This window comes from Ambystoma mexicanum, chromosome 8, assembly GCF_040938575.1.
Source record: "Ambystoma mexicanum isolate Mex_15411 chromosome 8, UKY_AmexF1_1, whole genome shotgun sequence".
NCBI lineage: Eukaryota > Metazoa > Chordata > Amphibia > Caudata > Ambystomatidae > Ambystoma > Ambystoma mexicanum.
Window position 1 is genome coordinate 236,696,397 of NC_090929.1, and position 22,031 is coordinate 236,718,427.

Here is a 22,031-nt window from a genome sequence, read left to right on the forward strand (position 1 = left end):
CATGCCTACGGCTTTAGAAGATATAACCAGGCGTTTTGGATTTTTGGGATTTTAGTAAAATCTATGTAATCGGTTTTCTGCCGCCTCCCACCCCCTGCAAATAATGTTCCCTACTAGGGGATTCTGAAAATGTCACCTAGATGGTAGCGCTGACCTTGCTACAAAAAGATTCTTGTATTAAATAGAAAATGAAAAACATGGTCAGTGCTGTCATATATTGAGCATGGTTGCTGAGATTAACAATTCTATACTCTGTTGAGCATGGCCTGCAGAGTGTGATTACTATTGGTGGGATCAATCTGGTTGTGTGGGGGGGGAATCACTGAGGGATGCATCATTGTCAACAGTGGCAGGTGGGGGAAGCACGAAAGAATGTTTAAAGTAGTCTTGGGTGAGTGTGTGTGCAATGCAGTGAGTTCACATGAAAAACTGTGCCTTCAACTTTGATGATACTGGTAGATCCCTGAGGACTAATAAAGATAACATTTTATGACTTCCATAGGATCCATTAGCAGCTGTTGTGTTGTCCTGCTGTGAGGACAAAGCAAAGGTTTAAGAAAGTCATAATCAACTGCTATGATGTCGCAGTGCAGGGATGCAGCATTTTTTTTCTTTTTAGGGTTCCATGAAGTGAAGGTAAGGGTACCTGGGGCATCATTACAAGTTTGGCGGTATTTCCTAGAGAAATACTGCCAACCTTGTTTACAGTTTTCACCACTCACCATCAACGTAAATCCACCTCATTATGAGTGGCAGAGTGCCAAGTTTGATCCATATTCCTAGTGTTCATTGGGGATTTGGTGGATTTATGGCTGGTGGTCATTCCCCCCGCAGCATTTCTTCCATTCTTTGGAGGCAAAGTGGAGAAAAAACCATAAGCAAATGTTGGAGGTAATTCCTCTATTTTATCCCCAAAGTCAGAATTTGGCAGTGCGAGTAATTGGAAGTATTGGAACTATCACTACTTTACTGGCATTTTTTCCTACACCGACAAACTCATGATAGGGCCCTTGGTAATTTGTTTATTAATGTTATGAGTATATAGTGCCTCATGTCTCCACTCTACACTCCCTGCAATGCTGGTCCTTATGGACAAAACAGGGGTTCGACAAGAGGCTCCGGGGTTGGGGGCATACACAACATAAATGTTTAGATGGGTAACTTGCATCTATGGGTGCATGTCACTGCAGGGTTCTGAGCGGCATAAAAACTCTATCTTGGCTCTAATTTCTTATCAGTTGTCGCTCTGAACCCTGGAGTGGAATATAGCTCTGTGTTTGATAGTTACACATCTATTATTCTGTGCATATTGTGTGTGCCTCTCTGTATTTGCCCTTCAACACTGGAAATGATCAAGGAAACACTAGTAAATGGGATCTGCTGAACAGATTCTTCCAGGCTAACTGTAGAAGCTACAGCAAAAAACCTGTCCTACATTTGAGTAGCCTATGGCTGAAGAGCTACTTATTGCTTATGTCTCGAATCATGTCAGTTTTTTAAATGTTTTTAAAATATTAAAATTTTCAAACCTTTTCCATGATCTGTTTCAGGAGCACACAGATCTTGCAGTGTCATGTCAGATTAAACATAGACATGGCATAAATGCTAATACCACCAACCAAAATATCAAACATTGACCAATTTGCAATGGTTAGATAGGATAGCATAATTTTCTGTTTACTTACTATTTAGCACATGCATTTCATGATCTCTAACAGTATTTGTTTTCTTATTAAGAGTCACAAGAGACCACAGAGAAAACCTGGCAAAACTTGCAAAGCAATTAACCAACAAGGCTAAGGATTCCCTCAGGAGAGTTCGGACAAACGCTGTGATTGAAATTAAGAAATCCAAGAACAGTGTTTCAGAAGACACAATTAAGCTTTTAGAGAAACAGGTATTTATCTAATCTCAGAGTAAATATGATTATGATTAATGCTGCTTATCTGTTTTTGTTAGGTAGCTCTTGATTATTTTTCTTTTGCTTATACTTAAGAATTGAATATAATCTGTAATCCACAATGCATAGTTGACTCACTGGTACAAAATAAATGCTGCCCTCTCCCTAGAACTTTAGACCTTCATGTGTGCCTCTTTGGAGGGTTGCCCCTGTCTTTAGGCCCACATCTTTCCTATCCCCTGCATTGCATAGCTGTCCCATTGGTGATTGGTGGTTAAACTTGTGAATAAGCATACAACCGAAAAAATGTATCTGGCCTTTAAACGTTTTTAATACTTTTTGTTCTGAAAGAAATGACTGGATGTGATACACAATATGTGACGTTCGAAGAAAGATTATTTAACTTCTGTGCCTTGTGACAGCCATGTTTGAAGGAGACTGGAGGACTCTAGGAGCCAAGGCAAGCTGCCTAAATGTAATGTGACCCCTTGGGGTGTAAAGTAGGCAATGTTTCCTGATCCCCTACAGTAAGAGAGAAGCTTTTGACAGTAGAACATCTGGAGAGAAATGATCGCTTGGGACAGAGGTGCCTAATATCCCAGCATAGGAAAGAATTGGGGGTCAAAGTAGTTCTCCAGCATTGGATCTTTCATGGATTCACTTGCTTTGAATATTCCCCGCCAACAGGCTGGGAATCCTCAGTAACATTTTTTTATAGCTTATAATAGTTTTTACACTCTTTATTAGCCACCCATGTCCTTTAGGATGCATTCTGCCTCAACCTATGGGATGTTCAGGTATTAGCCCCACCCAGGAGGCTATCTTCAGATTCTAACCGGACATCGTGCTGAGGAGTCCTCAAGCCTTTCTCTCCTGGAGAAAAAAGGGCAGAAACCAGAAATATTTCATAAAACCCTTTGGAACTTTATAAAACCACAATATCTATACAGAGAAGTGGTTTTTTCTTTTCAGATTATGGAAGAAAAAATGGAAAGCTCTTTTCAAGGCATGCCAGTAATGTAGAATCAAGAATATGTATAAGGGATACAGGTATTCTGAATGTATATATTGTCTCTAGCCAAATCACATACAGGAAGATTGTGAAATGTGTGCCACCATTAGCACAAAAACTCTGATAGAAACAGGAGACTGGCCCTTTGGCTTAATGAGCGAAGATACCCTACTTCAGAGGCGGAGCCCTCTAGAGGTGTGGTAAAGGACAGATTATACAGCCTCAAAACTTATAAGAGGGCATCGTCGGAGGAGAGAATGTCTTCCTCTTCTTCTTTCAAAGGAACAAACGAAGGAAAAACGGAAATCACCTGTTCGCCCCCTGCCGAAGATGGATCCTCTGAGGGTGAAAACCGCGTCGGAACCCGCATCAACTGCTCTGTCCATGAGCGCAACAGCCTCCGCCGTAGCCCGAAAGTAATGGACATCAGCATCATGGTAGTCCACGACACCATCGTCGTCACTGGTCATCAATGCATAGTTGTCGACGGGCAAACAAGGTACAATAAAACCCTTGACGACCAAGCCATCCAACGCAGTCTACATGCCCGTCGACGGCAACCATACCCACAAAGACTTGGTCATCGAAACCGTCCATGGAAAGCCATACAACATTGACGGTACATGGAAATTCGCCAATGCCAATGTTATCAGCATTGTTGACAGGGGTGGGAGTCCAAAAAAGCAGGGTAGAGCGTCCTCGGCACACAATCTCCAAAATCAGGAAAAATTAAGGAATATTGGAAAAATCAAAACACACATAAATCTGGGGACAAACATATGCCCGATAAAACGGAACAAGAGCCTATAGATGACTCTCCACCAGTCAACAGGGCCTGATTGTTATCAAACTGCCTCTTAGTCCCTTAGTCACCCAACACCATGGAAGACCAGGCCATAATATCAGGAAATGTGGAAACCATCACCTACTCACTCACCCAAAGGGGCTTCTGACCAGCCAATAGCATCCAATGGTCCAGCCCTATCCCCAATCTTGTTGATTTTATCAGACCAGATACTGGAACACCATATAGATTCGAATTTTGAACCGGGCTACCCACCTCAGCTCTCGGAAGAAGACTTGGTATTCACCACGGGAAGCACCATAAGACCAATTTCGGGAAAGTCACTGGATCCTACATTGCTGGCGCCGGTTGCGCCTTGCAACCAATAGAACCCCTGTTTAACCCGCAGTCTCGGTTATTGTTACAGGTCCTATCTACTCTCCAATCTCTGCTTCAACAACTAGATACTAGGCTACCAAATGGCCAAGTCCAGCCACAGGAACCCAATGAGGCACTGGGACCCTCAGGGGAGCCCTACAGGCATAGCAAAATAACTCGGAGAGCAAGGGGGTGATCATAAAAGCAATACACCTACCAGATGTACAGTCTTGCCACAAAGGGAACCGCCGGCCATGCGTACAATCTCACCACAAAGAGAGCCTCCTATCAAACCTATGAGGCACACCAGACTAAGTAGAACCAGCAGCCCTGTCGCAGCACCAGGTGGTTGCCCAAGGCCGCAACACTCCCCATACAGTCAGGAAGAGGGAGAGCTCCAATCCTTTACCACGGACGTTGAGGGATGTAATAGAGACACTGATACTACTTCCTCCAAATCACGGCAGCCAAATAACTGGGAGGCCCTGGACATGGGTCTAAACCAAGACTCGGAAGAACCATTTTGCCACTGCCCGCCCGACGACAAACCACGTTTCACAATACAGTTCAAAAGGCATGTGAGGAATTTGGCCTAATACCCTCTGAGCAGAAAAAGGATTGTTTCCTTTTTGACTTAAAGCACAAGCGCAGAAAGGCGGTAATGTCGACTCCCAATGTAGACCATGTATGGGAGGAAGGACTGTTACTCATGAAAAAACCCTTCTTAGAGCCAGGCCAGCATAAAAGGCAGCTTGGACAAGAGATTTACGGCACCGGAGGTGTCCCCAAAATACCGGACGTCTCCACCAATCCCCGACTCAGTAGTGTCAGTGGAGGCATGCAGAAAATCAAACGCTCAAGGTCAGAAATGCACAGTGCCACCTGACGACAGCAGGAAACAAGACGCATTTGTTAAGAATGTTTTGGCCACAGGAGCCACAACAGTTAAAGCAGCAAATTCACTGGCAATAATCTCGAGATACGGCCGCAAGATGTGGGACCGGATGGCCCTGCTATTAGAGTACTTGCCAGAAGATCAACGCAAACCAGCCCTGGACATCCTGCGCGAAGGGGAAGATGCTTCCAATCATGCCATCAACATTGCAGTTGACATAACAGAAACAAGTTTCAAACGGATCAGCAATGGTGTCATACTATGGAGACAGACATGGTTAAAATTCACAGATTTCAAAGCGGACGTTCAATCCAAGATGCTAGACATGCCCTTCGAGGGAGGCCAACTTTTTGGCCCCAAAATAGACAACACCTTAAAGCGATAAAAACAGGCACAGATACAGCGAGGTTGCTTACCACCCTGGCTGTCAGATGCACTTTTCTCTCCTTCCGGGGACTCTCTGGTCGCTCCACAGCAGCTAATAGAGGTGGTAAAGTATACCAACTGGGAGCCTCCTGTTCACAAACCTACTACCAGGGTGTTAAATTCATGTGTGAGTTTTTCAAAAGGATACCCAGGTAGGCTGCAGGTATTCTTCAGGACTCTTTAATCAGGTTGCAGGGTTAATCCGGTCACATCCGGTATATCAAGGAGATGGGGAAGTACAGAGGGGAGCCCACTGGCTCCCACCACCCAGGCTACATCTTCCAACTGCCATGGGTGGAATCACCTCCACGCTCAAACTTTCCAGTCACTCTCCTAGCATTCCATTCATGACATCATACCTTGCATTCACACCCCATGCATTCAGGAAACTGGGACCAGGCTGGAAAGTCACAACACAGAGGTATCGTGGAGCGTACCTGTACAAGAAGGCGGCAAACGACATCTGCCACCAGGGGCAAGCAGCAAAAACAAGCCAGACCTCCATCGACCACGGACACCCACTTTCGAACTACAGCAAGTGGGGGGCAACTTGCAGTACCACCTGCAACAATGGCTACAGTTGACAACAGATGGGTGCGGGACATCATACAAAAAGGACAAATAATAGAATTCCAGGGAAACCCCCCCTCTGACGCCTCCAATATTGCAGCATCAGGCACACGTTAACATCTTGATAAGCGAAGTGGAGGAACTGCTCATGAAACATGCAATCTAAAAGGTCCCAGAACATCAAAGGGGCAAGGGCACCTACTCCAGGTTCTTCGTGGTCCGAAAACTGGACGAATCATGCCGACCCGTTCTGTACTTAATAAGACTAAACAGGAACGTCAAGAAACAAAGTTAAGATGGTCACCTTAACAGATGTCATAAAATCAGTACGGGAAAGCCACTTCCTAGCGTCTCTGGATCTCAAAGATGCATATTTTCACATTCCCATTCAAAAGGGCCACAGAAAGTTTCTAAGATTTGTGGTGGGAACAAATCACTATCAATTCAAAGTCCTCCTGTTTGGTCTTTGCTTAGCCCCAAGAACATTCACCAAATGCCTAGCCCTGGTACCCACTTTGTTCAGGAAAAAAGGATACCACGTTTATCCATATCAACAATTGGTTAGTACAGGCACCATCGCATCAGGGGCGAAAATGGCAATCCGACAGGTGTCCAACACCCTCTGACGCCTCAGTTTCCCAATAAATTTAAGCAAATCCTGTTTCGAGCCATCGAACGCGCTAGTGTTCCTGGCGGCACAGTTCAACACCACCAAGGGCAGGGTACGTTCATCAGTAGAGAGAGCAGCATCAATGCACTGTCTAATCATGAAATCTAAGCCAGAATCTGTCAGAACATTCATGCAACTACTCGGCCACATATCGTTGGGCATCCCGCAATACAACATTGCAGGTTAATGAGACCGCTACAAGAATCGCGTATCGATGGTCCCAGCTAACAGGGTCATGGAACGACAAGTTGACAGTAACGAAGACAACTTGCAGTGGTGGCTCACACCATCTCGCATCACAAGGGAGTCCGATTCAGGGATCCTCCATTTCATGAAACTCTGATCACGGATGCCTCACTGAGAGGATGGGGCGCTCAAGCAAACCAGCTTTCGATAAAGGGCCGTTGGTCTCCGGCTGAAACACAACTCCATGTCTACATCTTAGAACTGAAGGCAGTAGCACGTGCCCTTCACTCATTCCAACAAGTGCTCAAGAACAAAGTCGTAAGGGTGTTCACAGACAACACTAACACAATAAATTATGTGTGAAAACAAGGGGGCACAAGGTGAAGGACACTGTTGAGGGAAGCCCAGCGGTTATGGCTTTGGACCATCAAAAACATGCAATTGCAGGCATTCCATCTTCTGGGAAAAGAAAACGAAACAGCAGACCAACTGAGCAGAGCCAACAACCAGTCACACGAATGGCAACTGGTGGACAACTTAAACAAATCTTCAACAAATGGGGCACACCGACCATTGATCTGTTCATCATGTGGGAGAACAAGAAATGTCCCCAGTTGTGAGTAGGTGTCCTCGCCACCAATCTCTGGGTGACGTGTTCGCAATTTCATTGGAAGAGATCTTCACCTACGCATTCTCACCAACACTGGTGATACACAAGATACTTCAAATGATTACAACATACAAGTGTACAGTCATTCTAATAGCACCAACATGGGTGAGGCAACTGTAGTTTTTCGAGCTATTTCACCTATCCCGGGACCTTCCAATCTCTCTGGGTCAGGATCCTGACCTGCTCTCCATGTGCAACTAGAGGCTACTCCATCACAACCCAGGAGTCCTCAACTTAAAGGCCTGGCTCCTGACAAGTCCCACTCACAGAGGAATGCTAAAACATTTTAAAGACAGCCTGAGCGGAGTCCACAAAAAGATTCTAGGTGTTCAAGTGGAATCGTTTTTGCAATTGGCGCTCTCAACAACAATTGGATCCATTAAATATAGAACCTCATCAAGTCCTCCCATACTTACTAAAAATAGCAATAGATGGTTTGTCACACTCATCCATCAAAATACATTTAGCAGCGGTCTCTAGATACACCAGCAAGCAAGGTAAAACTCCCATATTCGCGACCCGCATACTAAAACACTTCCTGAGAGGTCTGTTCTGCATTTACCCACATCCAAAGAAACCTCTGTGGAGCCTAAATACTGTGTTATCACCCCTAATGAGACCTCAGTTCGAACTTATGGCAACTACAGATCTAGAGTTTGTGTCCTGGAAAACTGCTTTTCTAGTAGCAATCACGTCTTTAAAGCGTGTGTCGGAAATACATGAACTATCTGTTAGACCTCCATGTCTACGATTTGAGAAGAAAAAAGTAATCTTAAAAACGAATCCTAAGTTCGTTCAAAAAGTGTTGTCCAATTTCCACCTGCAAGCCGAAGTAACCCTAGCGGGATTGTTCGCAAATCAGTCTACGCCAGCGGAACAATCTTTGCACTCACTAGACCTTCGAAGAGTCCGGAAGTTCTACATCAGGGGTGCACAACTGATTTTGACAGAGGGCCGAAAGTACCTTACATGAGGGCTATAGTGGGCCGAAAAGTAAAAGTGGGCGGGCGGTAGGTGGGACATGTCAGGAGGCTTTTTCAACCCCCAATTTGTATTAAACACATGGGAAAGAATATGTTTTTGAAGGGTAACGATTTTTATTGCATTTCAAACTTACATTTTGTACTACACATTTTCCATTGTTATCATTTATTTCGATTTAGTTATTGTATATCGTCTGTTTAATTAAATTATATATATTTTATTGACCCTTGATTGGACATTCCGTTATTTTGGACTGCTATAGTTTGCTGTTTGGGTTGCCCAAGAGGAGTATGGCCTTCGTTGAGTCAGGTTTCCTCAAAAAAGCAAAGGATGTACATCTCCTAACTGTGCCTGTTTTAGCTTTATTATTGAGTTCACTCTTGGAGTGCAACACTATGCCCCATGGCCCCCTGACCCCCAACCAAACACTATGCCCCATGACCCCCTCACCCCCAACCAAACACTGCCCCCTGTCCCTCACCCCCCAAGCAAACACTATGCCCCCTGTCCCTCACCCCCAACAAAACACTATGCCCCATGGCCCCCTCACCTCGACCAAACACTATGCCCCATGGCCCCCTCACCCCCAACCAAACACTATGCCCCATGACCCCGTCACCCCAGCCAAACACTATTCCCCATGGCCCCCTCAACCCCAACCAAACACTATGCCCCCTGTCCATCACCCCCCAAGCAAACACTATGCCCCATGGCCCCCTCACCCCCAACCAAACACTATTTCCCCATGGCCCCCTCACCCCCAACGAAACACTATTTCCCCATGGCCCCCTCACCCCCAACCAAACACTATGCCCCATGGCTCCCACCCCCCAACCAAACACTGTGCCCCATGGCCCCTCACCCCCAACCAAATACTATGCCCCATGGCCCCCTCACCCCCAACCAAACACTATGCCCCATGGCCCCCTCACCCCCAACCAAACACTATGCCCCATGGCTCCCACCCCCCAACCAAACACTGTGCCCCATGGCCCCTCACCCCCAACCAAATACTATGCCCCATGGCCCCCTCACCCCCAAGCAAACACTATGCCCCCTGTCCCTCACCCCCAACAAAACACTATGCCCCATGGCCCCCTCACCCCCAACCAAACACTATGCCCCATGGCCCCCTCACCCCCAACCAAACACTATGCCCCATGACCCCGTCACCCCAGCCAAACACTATTCCCCATGGCCCCCTCAACCCCAACCAAACACTATGCCCCATGGCCCCCTCACCCCCAACCAAACACTATGCCCCATGGCCCCCTCACCCCCAACCAAACACTATGCCCCATGGCCCCATCACCCCCAACCAAACAGCATGCACCCATACAGACCCGAACCCCCCAACTCAGCACACACACTCTCAACCATGCACCCATACAGACACGAACCCCCCACCCCCTAATCAGCACACTCTGAACCATGCACCCATACAGACACGAACCCCCCACCCCCTAATCAGCACACTCTCAAACATGCACCCATACAGACCCGAACCCCCCACCCCCCAACTCAGCACACACACTCTCAAACATGCACCCATACAGACACAAACCACCCACCCCCCAACTCAGCACACTCTCAAACATGCACCCATACAGACCCGAACCCCCCACCCCCCCAACTCAGCACACACACTCTCAAACATGCACCCATACATGCATCTCAACATACACAACACGAACATTCAAAAACAAACATTCATACACATCCGACACGCCCCCCATCTCAACATACACAACACAAACACTCAAAAACAAACATTCATACACATCCGACACGCCCCCCACCCCCCCATCTCAACATACACAACACAAACACTCAAAAAGAAACATTCATACACATCTGACACCCCCTTCACCCCCCCATCTCAACATACACAACACAAACATACAGCAGAACAGACCCGACACACAAACACACAGACCACTTACCGGAGACGTGCTGGAAGGCAGGTAAGCTGGAACGCTGGTGAGGTAAGTGGAATCGTACTACGGCTGTCGTGGTCAGCAAGGCTGAAATGCCTTCCGGCATCAAGCCTTACTGGCCATGCCAGCCGTAGGGCTGGCACTCCATTGGTGCAGCACACACGCACTACGTGGCTCGTAGGAGTGACGTGGTGCGTGTGTGCTGAGCCAATGATGGCCAGTGTTTTGTCCGGCCCGGAAGACAACAAAGACTTTCCTCATCGAGGGCGGCCGATGCTGCTTACGGGCCGCCCTCCATGAGGAAAGTCTTTGTGCCTCGCGGGCCGGAAAAAACATCATGGCGGGCCGCACCTGGCCCGCGGGCCGTATGTTGTGAACCCATGTTCTACATAGACAGAACCAAGAATTTCCGATGCTTGTCACATTTGTTGCTTTCGGCGCCCCTAACAAAGGTCAACCTATTTCAAAGCAAGTTATTGCCAGATGGGTCTCAACTGTGTTTTCAGCAGTGCACACTCAAGCCAATCGACCGTTGCAAGGACCCATCCATGGTCATTCCTCTAGAGCAAGTGGGGTCATCGTGATTCCCCTGGCAGACATTTGCCGCGCAGCAACCTGGGCAGTCCTGCACACCTTCGTCAAGCATTACTGCGTGAGGGTCCGAAGAGCCGTCCTACAAAGCTTGTTTCAATAAGTTATGCCTTCTCCCTTTACACCTCCTTTTAGAGAATGTTAACTGCTGTGGCAATCTATTCAAAGCATGTGAACCTGTGAGATCCAAAGCTGCAGAAGGAGTATGTTTCTTACCTGTAACTCCTGTTCTCCAGCTTTGGTATCTTTCATGGATTTGCATGCGCCCACCTACCACCCCTTCGGGTGCAATACTGTATCTCACCAATGCTCATCTCTATGGGGTTATAATCTGAAGATGGCCTAGTGGGTGGAGGTAGTCACTCGACATCCCATTGGCTGAGGCAGAATGCCCCTTAAAGGGCGTGGATGGGCTACCAAAGTGAGCTTAAAAACTCTAATACAAGCTATAATAAAAATGTTGTATTCCCAGCCTGTCGGCGGGGAATATTCAAAGCATGTGAATGCACGAGATACCAGTGTTGGAGAACAGGAGTTAGGTAAGCAACATACTCGTTGCTGTGAGTTGGCACTGCCTTGTGTACTCCGCGACCCAAGCTTGATGGGAGCGGAGCCAAAGGTGCTCTCTGCAGAGAAAGCGTGATAGTCCTGGCACACATGATCTGAATGAAAGGAAGAAGGAAAATGTCACGACCCTCGCCCAAAACCCCCTCTGGCAAACCCATTGGCCAGGTGGAGTCAGGACTCTCGCCTTTAGAGCCTGGCATCCTCTTCAAAAGCCCTCATGGGGCCAGTCCTGGCACCTATGGCGTCAGGCTCATACACCATGAAAAACAATGTGCTTTGGAACTACTTTATTGTATTGTCAGCCAACATAGAGGCATCCAAATAGCTTGGCTCCTAAGAACCAAGCTATGCGGTCTAGTGTTTTGGGTGTGGTAGTCTAGGGACTACTTTACTTGGACTATTTTTTTGAGGATATTTAAACCACACCCGAGCAAGACAACACGCTTCGCGTTACTTTGCAGCTTGCAACGTGACGCTCACCGTGTCCAGCTATTCCCTCGAACCTCAGAGAAGCAGAACCTGCAAGGAGACAAAAGGAACATCATTAACAGCAGCATCTTACCTGCAGTCTTCATCTTTAAACACTCGCAGCTGCTGAGAACAGCTTCCTCGAATCTGCATGCCTCCCGGACAGAAGGACCTGAAAGAGGAAGATAGAGGCAACATTAAAGAAAGCAATAGAGACATTTACAAATGACGAACTGCTCAAAAGGCTTACCTGGCTGGTCGCCTTTCGGCTGGCACCACTCCGGACATTCCACTCGCGCTGAAGAACACTGTGACCTACAAGGAAGGAAAACCCAGGTTAGCAAAGGCAAAACTTTGCAGCGCTGCGCATAACGCTTTCTTACTGCATCATAGCGCTCTTAAAGCGCCATCATTTACCAGCGGGGTTCAACCAAGCCAGTTCGCCGCACTGAAGCTAAGCATACCTAAGGGAGAAAAAAGAGACATTTTAAACAAAAAAAGCCATGTAGGATAGCAACAAAACGGGCTGGCGTCAGTGAAGTAACTGGACCGCACTCGCCCAAGAAAGACAACACGCCCCTGCAAAGAAGGCAGGACGGAGAGCACGCCTAATTCTACCACAAGGTGAGGAGAGGGTTCCAGAGGGACTGAAATCATACGAGGGTGGAGGGAGGATACTTACCCCAGTCGGTCAGTCTTGAACACAGTCCTCCTGTATTTTCAGGCAGAACCTTCCCCGCAGACCACATCAGGGCAAAGCTGAGAAGCATACCAGCGAGTAACCCGGCTGGGTGGCGTCCCTGTGGATACCAGGTGAGCGTAACAGAAAACACACACGAGCGAGGTGACTTTGAAAATTGGCAGCCAATACCAATTCCCCAAACTAAGAATTAAAGGGCCTGGACAACTACAATTTTTGAGATATTTGACACACAGACCAGAGTACATCTAGATAGTTTGCCTGTGCCACATATCGTAATCAAAAGGAAGCAGAAGTAGGCTGTTACGGTAGTTAGGACATTGTTTCGGAATGGGTTAGTGATGAGTGCATTAGAAGGAGAGAGCAGTAGGTGGCTCAGCCAAATAGCTTAAACTCTAAGAATTCCTTTGGAGAAAGATGCCGGGGCTGGAACCCTGGAACTGACAGAAGCCAGGACTCAATGAGAAGTAGTACATTGATTGGCCTTCTGAGACCCTAGCCTAGACCTAGGAACTCTTAGATCACGTGTAATTGGAGATTGAGAAAAAGTATAGTAGTATCATCATGCTATGGCTGTATCCTGGCAGGGATTGACAACTCTAAGAAGCTGGAGAAGGGCCTGAATGTGCTCAAGCACCCGAGACTGGATGGGGGTATAACTGAAGCTGCATAAAAATGATCCATGTAGTGGTTGGATGAGGATCCTACCTAAAGCTTCCTCTAGGGAAAGATGGTAAGTGAAGAGTTTTGCCCCGGTAGGAGAGTAACATCCAGAGGTCCCCATGGCAAGAGTATGGAAAACCTAGGGCCGTTCCCGCTAGAAGAATTTCCATCCGAGATCCCATGGCAAGCAAGTAGAAACATACAATTTTGTTCCTCTCCTTGAAGATTGTTGGAAACTAAAGCCCAGACTTCAGTGAAAGACCTACCAAGACCAAGTGCCACCATCAAGAAAGAAGCATGCTTATGTGTTTTAAAGCTTGGTGTTTTAAAGCTTGCAGAGACTGTGAATGCTGCCACGGTAGGGCAACCCTGGAACTCTATTAAGTAGCAAACTGAACATTGGGCTCAGGTCTTTTACATTGTACTCCTGCACACAATTGATTAATCCTCCATCCTGACACTGTATTTCTAGATAAACTTGTTTGTTTTAGTTGATAGACCCAAAGAAATGGCTGGCGATTCTTGATTCAGACACTGGTTTTCCATTTAATAAGAACATGATATGATCTGACACTTATAACATGCCTGTACAAAAGTGTTTCTAGGCGCGACAAGACAAGGGAGGGAAGACGGGGGAGGGATGGCGGAGGAGGATATGACAAACAATCTTACTAGGCCATGTGTCGTTTTGTTAAACAGAACAAAATGCAAGGAACTGTTGAACCAACTCATGATGGATATTCTTTCAGACAAAGAGTTTAGTTTTAATAGGCTAGGTGTGATTCAATCCGTCTTAGGTGAGGTGGCAGGGCGTTCCAATGCGTGGCTGCTTGGGTGGGGAAGCTGGAGCCTCAAGCTCGCACCTTTCGTGAGGTGGGTGTGACAATCGTGTTGACATAGTGTGATCTTCTCCCTTCCTTTTTCTCTTGCCCACCTAATCTGGACAGATGTTCAGATAACAAACTCATGACTCTGCATTCTGACAACCAAACTACCAACATGTCCGGACTCCTTATTCAGGCCCTTTGACTCAAAAATAGCCTTTAAATAGCCTTTTATGATCGGCCTTAACACTAACTCTGCTCACAGGAAATTCTAAAATTTCTCAACAGCCTAATGATAAGCCAACTCTTCCTTCTCCAATACTGAATACTGTTTCTCTTTGCCACGTAAAACTCTCGAAGCATGTGCAGTTACTCTCTCGTCTCCTCTCTGATACTTGCATCAAAACCGCTCTAATACCCACATCACTAGCATCAACGGAAATCACCAATTTTCTTTAGCAGTATCAAATTGCTTTAGCACCCTTGCCATGTCAATCTCTTTATCTCCTGAAACGCCTTTTCAGATCTATCATTTCACATGAAACACTCACCTTTTTTTTAGCAGCTTCCTAATTTCTCCTACCTTGTCAGCAAAATTCTTAACACATTTTTGGCAGAATTTGATTATTCCTATAAACCACCTGATGTAGTTGAGAGATCCATTGTTCCACTGCCCCCATTTGATGTTTACAGGTCCAGGAGAAGCCATAAATATAGGCAGACTTGTTACGCTCTGCATGGCCATGTTCCTACACACAGCGATCTGCCACACTTGCCCTAATAATTTCTCTGACTCTGTTCACCACTACTATTGTTAAGACAGTAGGCTGTTTTCCGAGCAATGTGCACTGTTACTGTCAGTACTGCAAAGCCTACAACGTTCTCTCCTCTGGCATTGCCCTGCACCGAGTGCATCTTGTAGCCAACCCTGGTGCCCAGTGCAGTGTTTTTTGTTGTTGTGGTTTTGTTTCTTTCACAACCACACCTTTCGATCCTCATAATGCCTTTCCATTCGTCGAGGCGTGTCCTCTCTGTTGCCAGGCAATGGTACGATCCACTTATTCTTCCCGGCAGACACGTTTGGCATGTAGAGAGGTTCCTTCCTCTAATAGGAGTGAGTGGCCGTGCTCACGCCTTCCATGGCTGCACTCCACCACTGAGGGGCAGTACATTGAGATGCTATTCTCACCCCTATCCTCGTCGCCAATGAAAAAAGCTTCTGAAACAGGAGTAGGTTATCTTCAATCTTCTTTATTCACGCTTAAGTCCTAGCGTAGCAGCCCACCAGGCTCATCCAGCTCCGGCCCAATTGTCTCTACTGGATCGCAACTCTACACACTGCCTCCATTCCAAAGCACCCAGCTCAGATATAATACATTCCTGAGGCTCTAGGTACTCCCCTACCTGCCTGCTGCCAACCTTGACATGCACACAGCACGCTTCTCACATGGAAGGCATAGTAGGAAACATGCACCACTGATGCCTTTAGCCAACAATACTTCGCTAATGCCCTTTTTTCAAATAAAGTGTGGCCACAGAATACTTGGGAGCGAAGGGACACACCAAGTGCTGCATCTTGTGGAAGAGGATCCAGGGAATCCTGTGGATTGACTATGGTGGAGAATGGGCTACTGTGCCTACACATCCATGGTGCTTCAATTGTAATGTCGCATGAAGCTAAGGGGCAGTATACTGACTGACCTTCTGCTAAGATGATGGGGCTCTTTGCTGATTGTGCTCAGCACTGAAGGAAACCGATGGTAGACATGCACATATGAGAATTAAAATAGAAACCCACCGGTATATGTACTGATGTGGTCACTACAGTATTTACATTTAAAACTCCTGGCTCTGTGCATACGTTACTTATTCAACTTATTACTACGGCCTCCTTTCCTTGTGTGAGCCTCCATCCCAATATGGGCTGTTGAGCATTTCTCTGAAGCATCATGTTTTCCCCAGCATGGGCCTCCTCTCTGGCACAGAAGTTTCGTTGCCCTCTAATAAGCCTTCATTCCTGCTTCTCTTGCTTCCGCTTCAGTTGCTTCTCTCCCACTAGCGCAAATATGGTTATTATGTAACCGAGCTAGGGAAGGTGAGTGGATTATATAAAGGAGGATGGTCTTGAGGATTATGAGCAGTCTTTGTGGTGAATACATTTTAGATACCGGAATGCCCTCTGGCTCCCAGTTCTTTTCTAGAGTATGAAGATTACTAAGCATGAGACAAATAAAGAGGGGTTGGCAGCTAACAATTGTCGCAAGTCAGCAAAGGCTAAAATGTTGTTTAGCATTGTGGGATACCGAGCAGAGCACTCGCTCAATACTACTAAACCAGTGCATAGTGCTCAGAGCAAGTGTGAACTCTAACCCATGTGGCTGCTTTCGAGATCACATCATTCAAAGCTTCTCGTTTTACAGTCCACTTTGAAACCCACTGGAAATGGATCTTGTTGTAAACTTTTTTCTGTGGTTGGGGCCGCAGTAGATTACAAATAATCCATTGGAAAAGCAAAAAGTATGTTCGTGCCCCAGAATAAAAAGGTGAAAGTTGTGTCTGTACATCAAGCTTATGGATTCTTCTATCAGCAATTGAAGGATTAACGAAGATCTGGAGAATGTTTTCTAATTGATGTGGAAATCAAAAGTACCTCGTGAGAAACTTGTCCAGTCCTCATCCAAACGTTATAATATGTTTGTTTAGGGTCGACACTTGCGCTTTCCAAATCAGGATTTCTTGTAGATGTTGTAAATTACAAATATTGTAGAATTTAAAATGCAATAACTGACTATTGAAAATGCAATCGGTGGTGAAATCGTCAGCCTCTGAATCCAGGCAAAGGCCCCAACAGCAGGAATTTTTTGAATACTGCGTAATCCTCTGATAGCTAGCGCAAACTTTCCAGACTACGTCCACAGAACCAATTCCAAAGAGTTCTGCTCGGATCAGCGACTGACATCGGCAGAATGGTTTAATCCCAGATCAGCATAACTACCTACTTAGTGTTCAGCCAGGTGTCTGTACCTTAGGTGATAATGCAGAAAAATACTCTTAAATGTAGCTCCACTTTGCAATTAATATTGAAACTGTATTTTGTGCTAGTTTTGTGACATTTTACTATGAACGTGTGTTTAGGCCTGCATGTAAAAGAAAGCATTTATTTTATATCGGTATTGCACTAGAGCATATGGCCATACATTTTTTTTTCATTTATCTTTGCATGTTCTATTGTGATTATTGACCTTGATCTTAGTCAGAATTGCAGCTGCTTATATTAACTGATATCATCGTGTTATAGATCTTTATATTGCACTTCTTTGAGGTTTTTAAAAACTTTTGGGACTAAAGCTTATAAACGTTACCATAGCCTCTACGCTGCCACCACCATTCGACCACACACATGCAACACACACTAATGTGCACAAACAGTGTTGCTAGATCTGGAAAAAATCTGGGGCTATGCTACTGTTGGGAATCTGGGCTAGCTAGCCTTTTGGTTGTAGCCCTTGAGCTTCTATCCAGGGATACAACCAAAAGACCCAGGGCTATATAGCCCCCTCATCTCCCCGCAACCCCCGTAGCAACGTGTCTGGACTTTTGTGCACCAATATCATCTGATTACTCTTATTGCTGCCATTTGAGCATAGCTGTACTTTATTTCTTGCTGCAGGTTCAACAAATGGCAGATGACGTCGCAACAGAAATGGACAAGCATCTGGCAACTAAGACTAAAGAACTTCTAGGCTAAGACGTTTTATGTGGTACATTACCAACAATAGCTCACATTGTGTAGCATGTTGAAGTGGATTCAAATATCAAGTCTAGCTTGGGAAACCTGGAATTTGTACAGAAATGTGTCTTCCCCTTATGTAACAAAAATTTACATAAAATTAGGGCTCATAATTCATGGAAATTGACTGTAACTACAATGTTGCATGTTTTTCCGTTCTCGTCAAAATGTGCTTCGATGTTGAATAAACTATTAGAATTGGTTAAAAAAGAAATTGGTGATCACTTATACATTTTGTCACTTTTCTGTTTGTTCCTTTAATCTGTACCTCCAAACACTTGGCGATCGTAAGTACACTCCAGGGTTCAGTTTGCACAAAATCTTCTGTATGCATTGCCACTGCACTCCCTTCATCCTAGTCTCTTTCAAATCTTTCACAATTTAAACCTGTTGGGATGCACGTTTAATTCACTTTAATATTAACCTATGGAAATTAGCACAGTACGTTGTAGGGGAGAGGGGTGTGTGTTATCGGTAGGGATAATTGGCTGTTGTGGGAAAGCATACAGGGGAAAGTTATTCAGTAATGTTGCAATTGAATTACGGAGGATGTAGTTTACATACATAAACAGTCATAACCTGAACTAACATTGTGTATACGAGTAGGTCTGAATCCTCACAGGCCTGTGTTTTCACAGAAACACAGAACAATGAGGTCTTATCCCTCGCCACAACATTGCATCCTGATTTCCAGGCACGGCAAAGGAACATGCATATGCCCCCACATCAGTCTGGCCTTTGAACTAATGGGATAAGAATGTGTGCAACTGAAGAAGTGAAGGGCTGCAGCCTGGTACCAAGGTCGTATTCCTGGGAGCAAAGGCAGATGTCTCGGGATAACCAAACGTGAACCAAGATTTAAGATACTAGCACCCCCATCACCCCCCCAGATCGATGGTTACTCTATTTGAACAACCAGATGCACAGGAAATAGCCTTGAAATCCTTTGTGAACTGGATTGATTAGTGGAACACTACGTTCACTACGGGGGAGGGGAACTGATAAAGGGAAAAGTGGAGAACGACATGATCATGTTTTGTGCCAAGCAGAGCTGTGAATGATGCCCATACAGTGCGCGCCACCGTGTCTGGGATGAGAAAAGAGATGCTTAGTTTGCAAGGACCATGCTGACCTTGAAGTTGCTCACTGAGTTCACGTAGATAACCAGGTGCATGTCACATGGTTGGAATCAAAGATAGGGTGGTGCCAGTTGACGTTAAAGAGGATGTTACTCATGTGTGCTGAAGAGGCGCATGAAGGCAGCTAACCCAATTGGAAGATGGAGTATATGTAGCTATTGGCATGTATATAGGCGGCAGCTAATGAGGGTGGGGGATTAGCACTGTATATTGAGTGAGTCATGAGTGACGATGTGTGCGTTTATAATCTGAATTTTGTACGAAAGAGAGCTCTTTGGCAGTGGGTTTGTAATACCCTGTCGCCTTTTCCTTTTGTATACAAAATACAAGCTCTGGTCTTTCTTGGAAAAAAGGTGCACCCAGCCTTTTTCCTTAGCGGGTTGTATTTTCTCGGTCTGATCGCTGGGAGTTGGCCTACAAACCGCATCCTCTCGCACCCCTCCCCGGACTCTGCCCCATCATTCTTATTTTCTCCAATTTTTGCTAATTACTTCACTGATGAAGTTAAACAACTCAGATCTTCACATTCTCATTCTCCCCCTTTGCACTAATCTGCCTGCCCAGCCTCTTCGTCTATTGACTCGTTCTTCCCCCTAGAGGATTGTGACATGGCCTAATTTCTAGCTTGTGCCCACCCCACAGTTTTTCCTCCTTGATCCTCTTTCATCATCTTATACCCAAAGTCTTCTGCAACCTTCTCCCCTATCTTACCACATTTATCAATGTGTCCCTAGTCTCTACTACCTACCCACTCTAGCTTTAAACAAGCTGCCATTATCCCCATCCTCAAAAAATAAAAAACTTGACCCCTGCATTACTGACATTTGTTCCATCTCTCTTCTTCTCTTTCTGTCCAAAATCCTTGAACATGTTGTATACTCCCAAATTGCAATGTATCTTGATCACCACTCTCTGCTTCCTGAGCACCAATCTGGTTTTTGCCCTTTACTCAACTGAAGCTGCCCTTCTCTCCGTCTCTAAATCTCTGCTAGTCATTCTTAACACTCCTGTATCCTCATTCTATTAGATTGTTCTTCTACTTTTGACACCGTTGACCTACCCTACACTTATCCATACTCTTTCTCTGTATTTCTTGTACAGCTTTAGGATGGTTTGATTCCTATTTGGCTAATCTCTTGTTTTCAGTTTCCTGTGCTGCTCAGTGCTCTTCTACTTTTCCACTCCTTCATCGTGTCCCTCAAGGCTCTGTCCTGGGCCTGCTACTCTTCTCCCTATACACTTCCCATTTATCATCCATTGTCTCATCTTTTGGTCTTTCGTCCCACTTTTATGCAGACGACTCGTAAATTCCTGCTACCTGCAAGCTTTCATCCTGGATGCACACTCATTTTCTTGATCTAAACCCACCAAAAACTGAGATCCTTGTCTTTCCATCCTCTTTCCATTCCCTCACCTACACCCCCCAGACTCCATCTTCTTCCTCCCCTCTCGCCTCCCCCCCCTTTGCCTCAGCTCGGAATCTGGGTGTTAATTTTGATCCTTCTCTCACCTTCGAATCTCATATTTCCTCTACTGCCCGCACTTGCTGTTTCCATCTTTATAATATCCTTAAAGCTTGCCCCTTTCTCTCTTTTCACGCTACTAAACTCCTCATCTCTACTCTCGTCTTTTATTGCCTTGATTTTTGCCCAGCCCTGCTTTTATTTCGGTCTCCCATCCTATAAGCTCGCTCCACTTCGCTCTATTTTCAATTCTTCTGTTCAGACCCTCTGCACTCTCGCCTCATTCCTCTATTAAACCCTCTCTACGATCACTCTCCTGGCTTTCCTTTGAATCCTGTCTCCTCTTCCATTTCCTCTGCATTGTCTTCAAGTGTCTTCATGGACATCTTTCTTCTCTTTTATCTTTCTATATCCCATCTTGCTCTCTGAATCAATTTAGACTCACTGAGCCGAAACCTCCCTGTGCCTCCTCCCACTTCAGGTCCTTTGAACTCCTTGCGCCGAAGCACTGGCATTTTTTCTCCCTACACCTTCGGTCCTCTTATTCTCTCTTTCACCTCAAAAAAAGGTTTTTGTACCGCGCACCGTCACCAACGGAATTGGTCCCCAGTGGGTCAGGCGGATCTGAAAACAAGAGGTGGGTGGGTTAGTCGGGTAAAGAGGGAGTAGGAAAGTGAGAGAAGGGGTGTGCTTTTAGCAGCTTCAGTTAGTTTTTCGCCATGCGCTGAGCTTTGGTGTGAATATCGGACCGATGCGAGACCTTGTGTGCTGTTGATGCAGTTTGTGTTTGTTTGTTGCAGTGTGATGGAGAGTGTGCGGTTTGGTGAGCGAGAAGATGGTTGTGTGGGTTAGATTAGAGCATATATTTAGTGAGTTATGTATCTTAATCTTGTTCTATCTATCCGGTTTTCCTATAGGTATGCATATTTCCACTTTTCTTTGCTGGCTGTCTAGTTTTGGGACTGATGGCGTGGCCCTTTCCCAGTTGTGGTGTTTTTTAACTTAGTGTAATAGGAAGGGGCGTATCTTGTCCCCCCCACCCCTCTGGTATTGGTACTGTCAATTAGAAGTCACCCACTGCCTTGCCATCTATTTTCTCTCGGTGGTACATTGTTGCCTGTGTGTAGTTTGTAGGCCAAGGTGTTATTGATAGATCGTCCTTGCCCTTCCATCCCAATCTATCTGTGTTCATTCTATGGTATCGCCCTGTTATATCTATCTCTCAGTTGGTAAGTTCATATGCCGTAAATTGTTCTTCCTTAACTTCTGTTTGTGGGCGATAGCGTTCGAGTGATCGCAAGACTGTTTTCTTCACTCAGCGTTGTTTCAGCTCTGTATATGCCCCTGTGGACTCTAGTTATTGGGTGAAGAGCCAGGATTTGAGGAGTTTACTGAATAGTAGGTGATTTCTTGT

General features: G+C 45.7%; 1 protein-coding gene across 4 annotated transcripts in view; it reads left to right on the top strand.

Moving 5' to 3' along the window:
• Positions 1 to 18,229, top strand: part of MRRF (mitochondrial ribosome recycling factor) — a 456,709-nt gene extending 438,480 nt beyond the window's left edge. For all 4 annotated transcript variants that reach the window (XM_069609655.1, XM_069609656.1, XM_069609658.1 and 1 more), the window contains 2 exons: positions 1,738 to 1,897; positions 17,896 to 18,229. In XM_069609655.1, the coding sequence (XP_069465756.1) occupies positions 1,738 to 1,897; positions 17,896 to 17,973 (238 nt within the window). In that variant the 3' untranslated portion in view covers positions 17,974 to 18,229. The remainder of the gene's footprint in view (positions 1 to 1,737; positions 1,898 to 17,895) is intronic.
• The last annotated feature ends 3,802 nt before the right edge of the window (positions 18,230 to 22,031 follow it).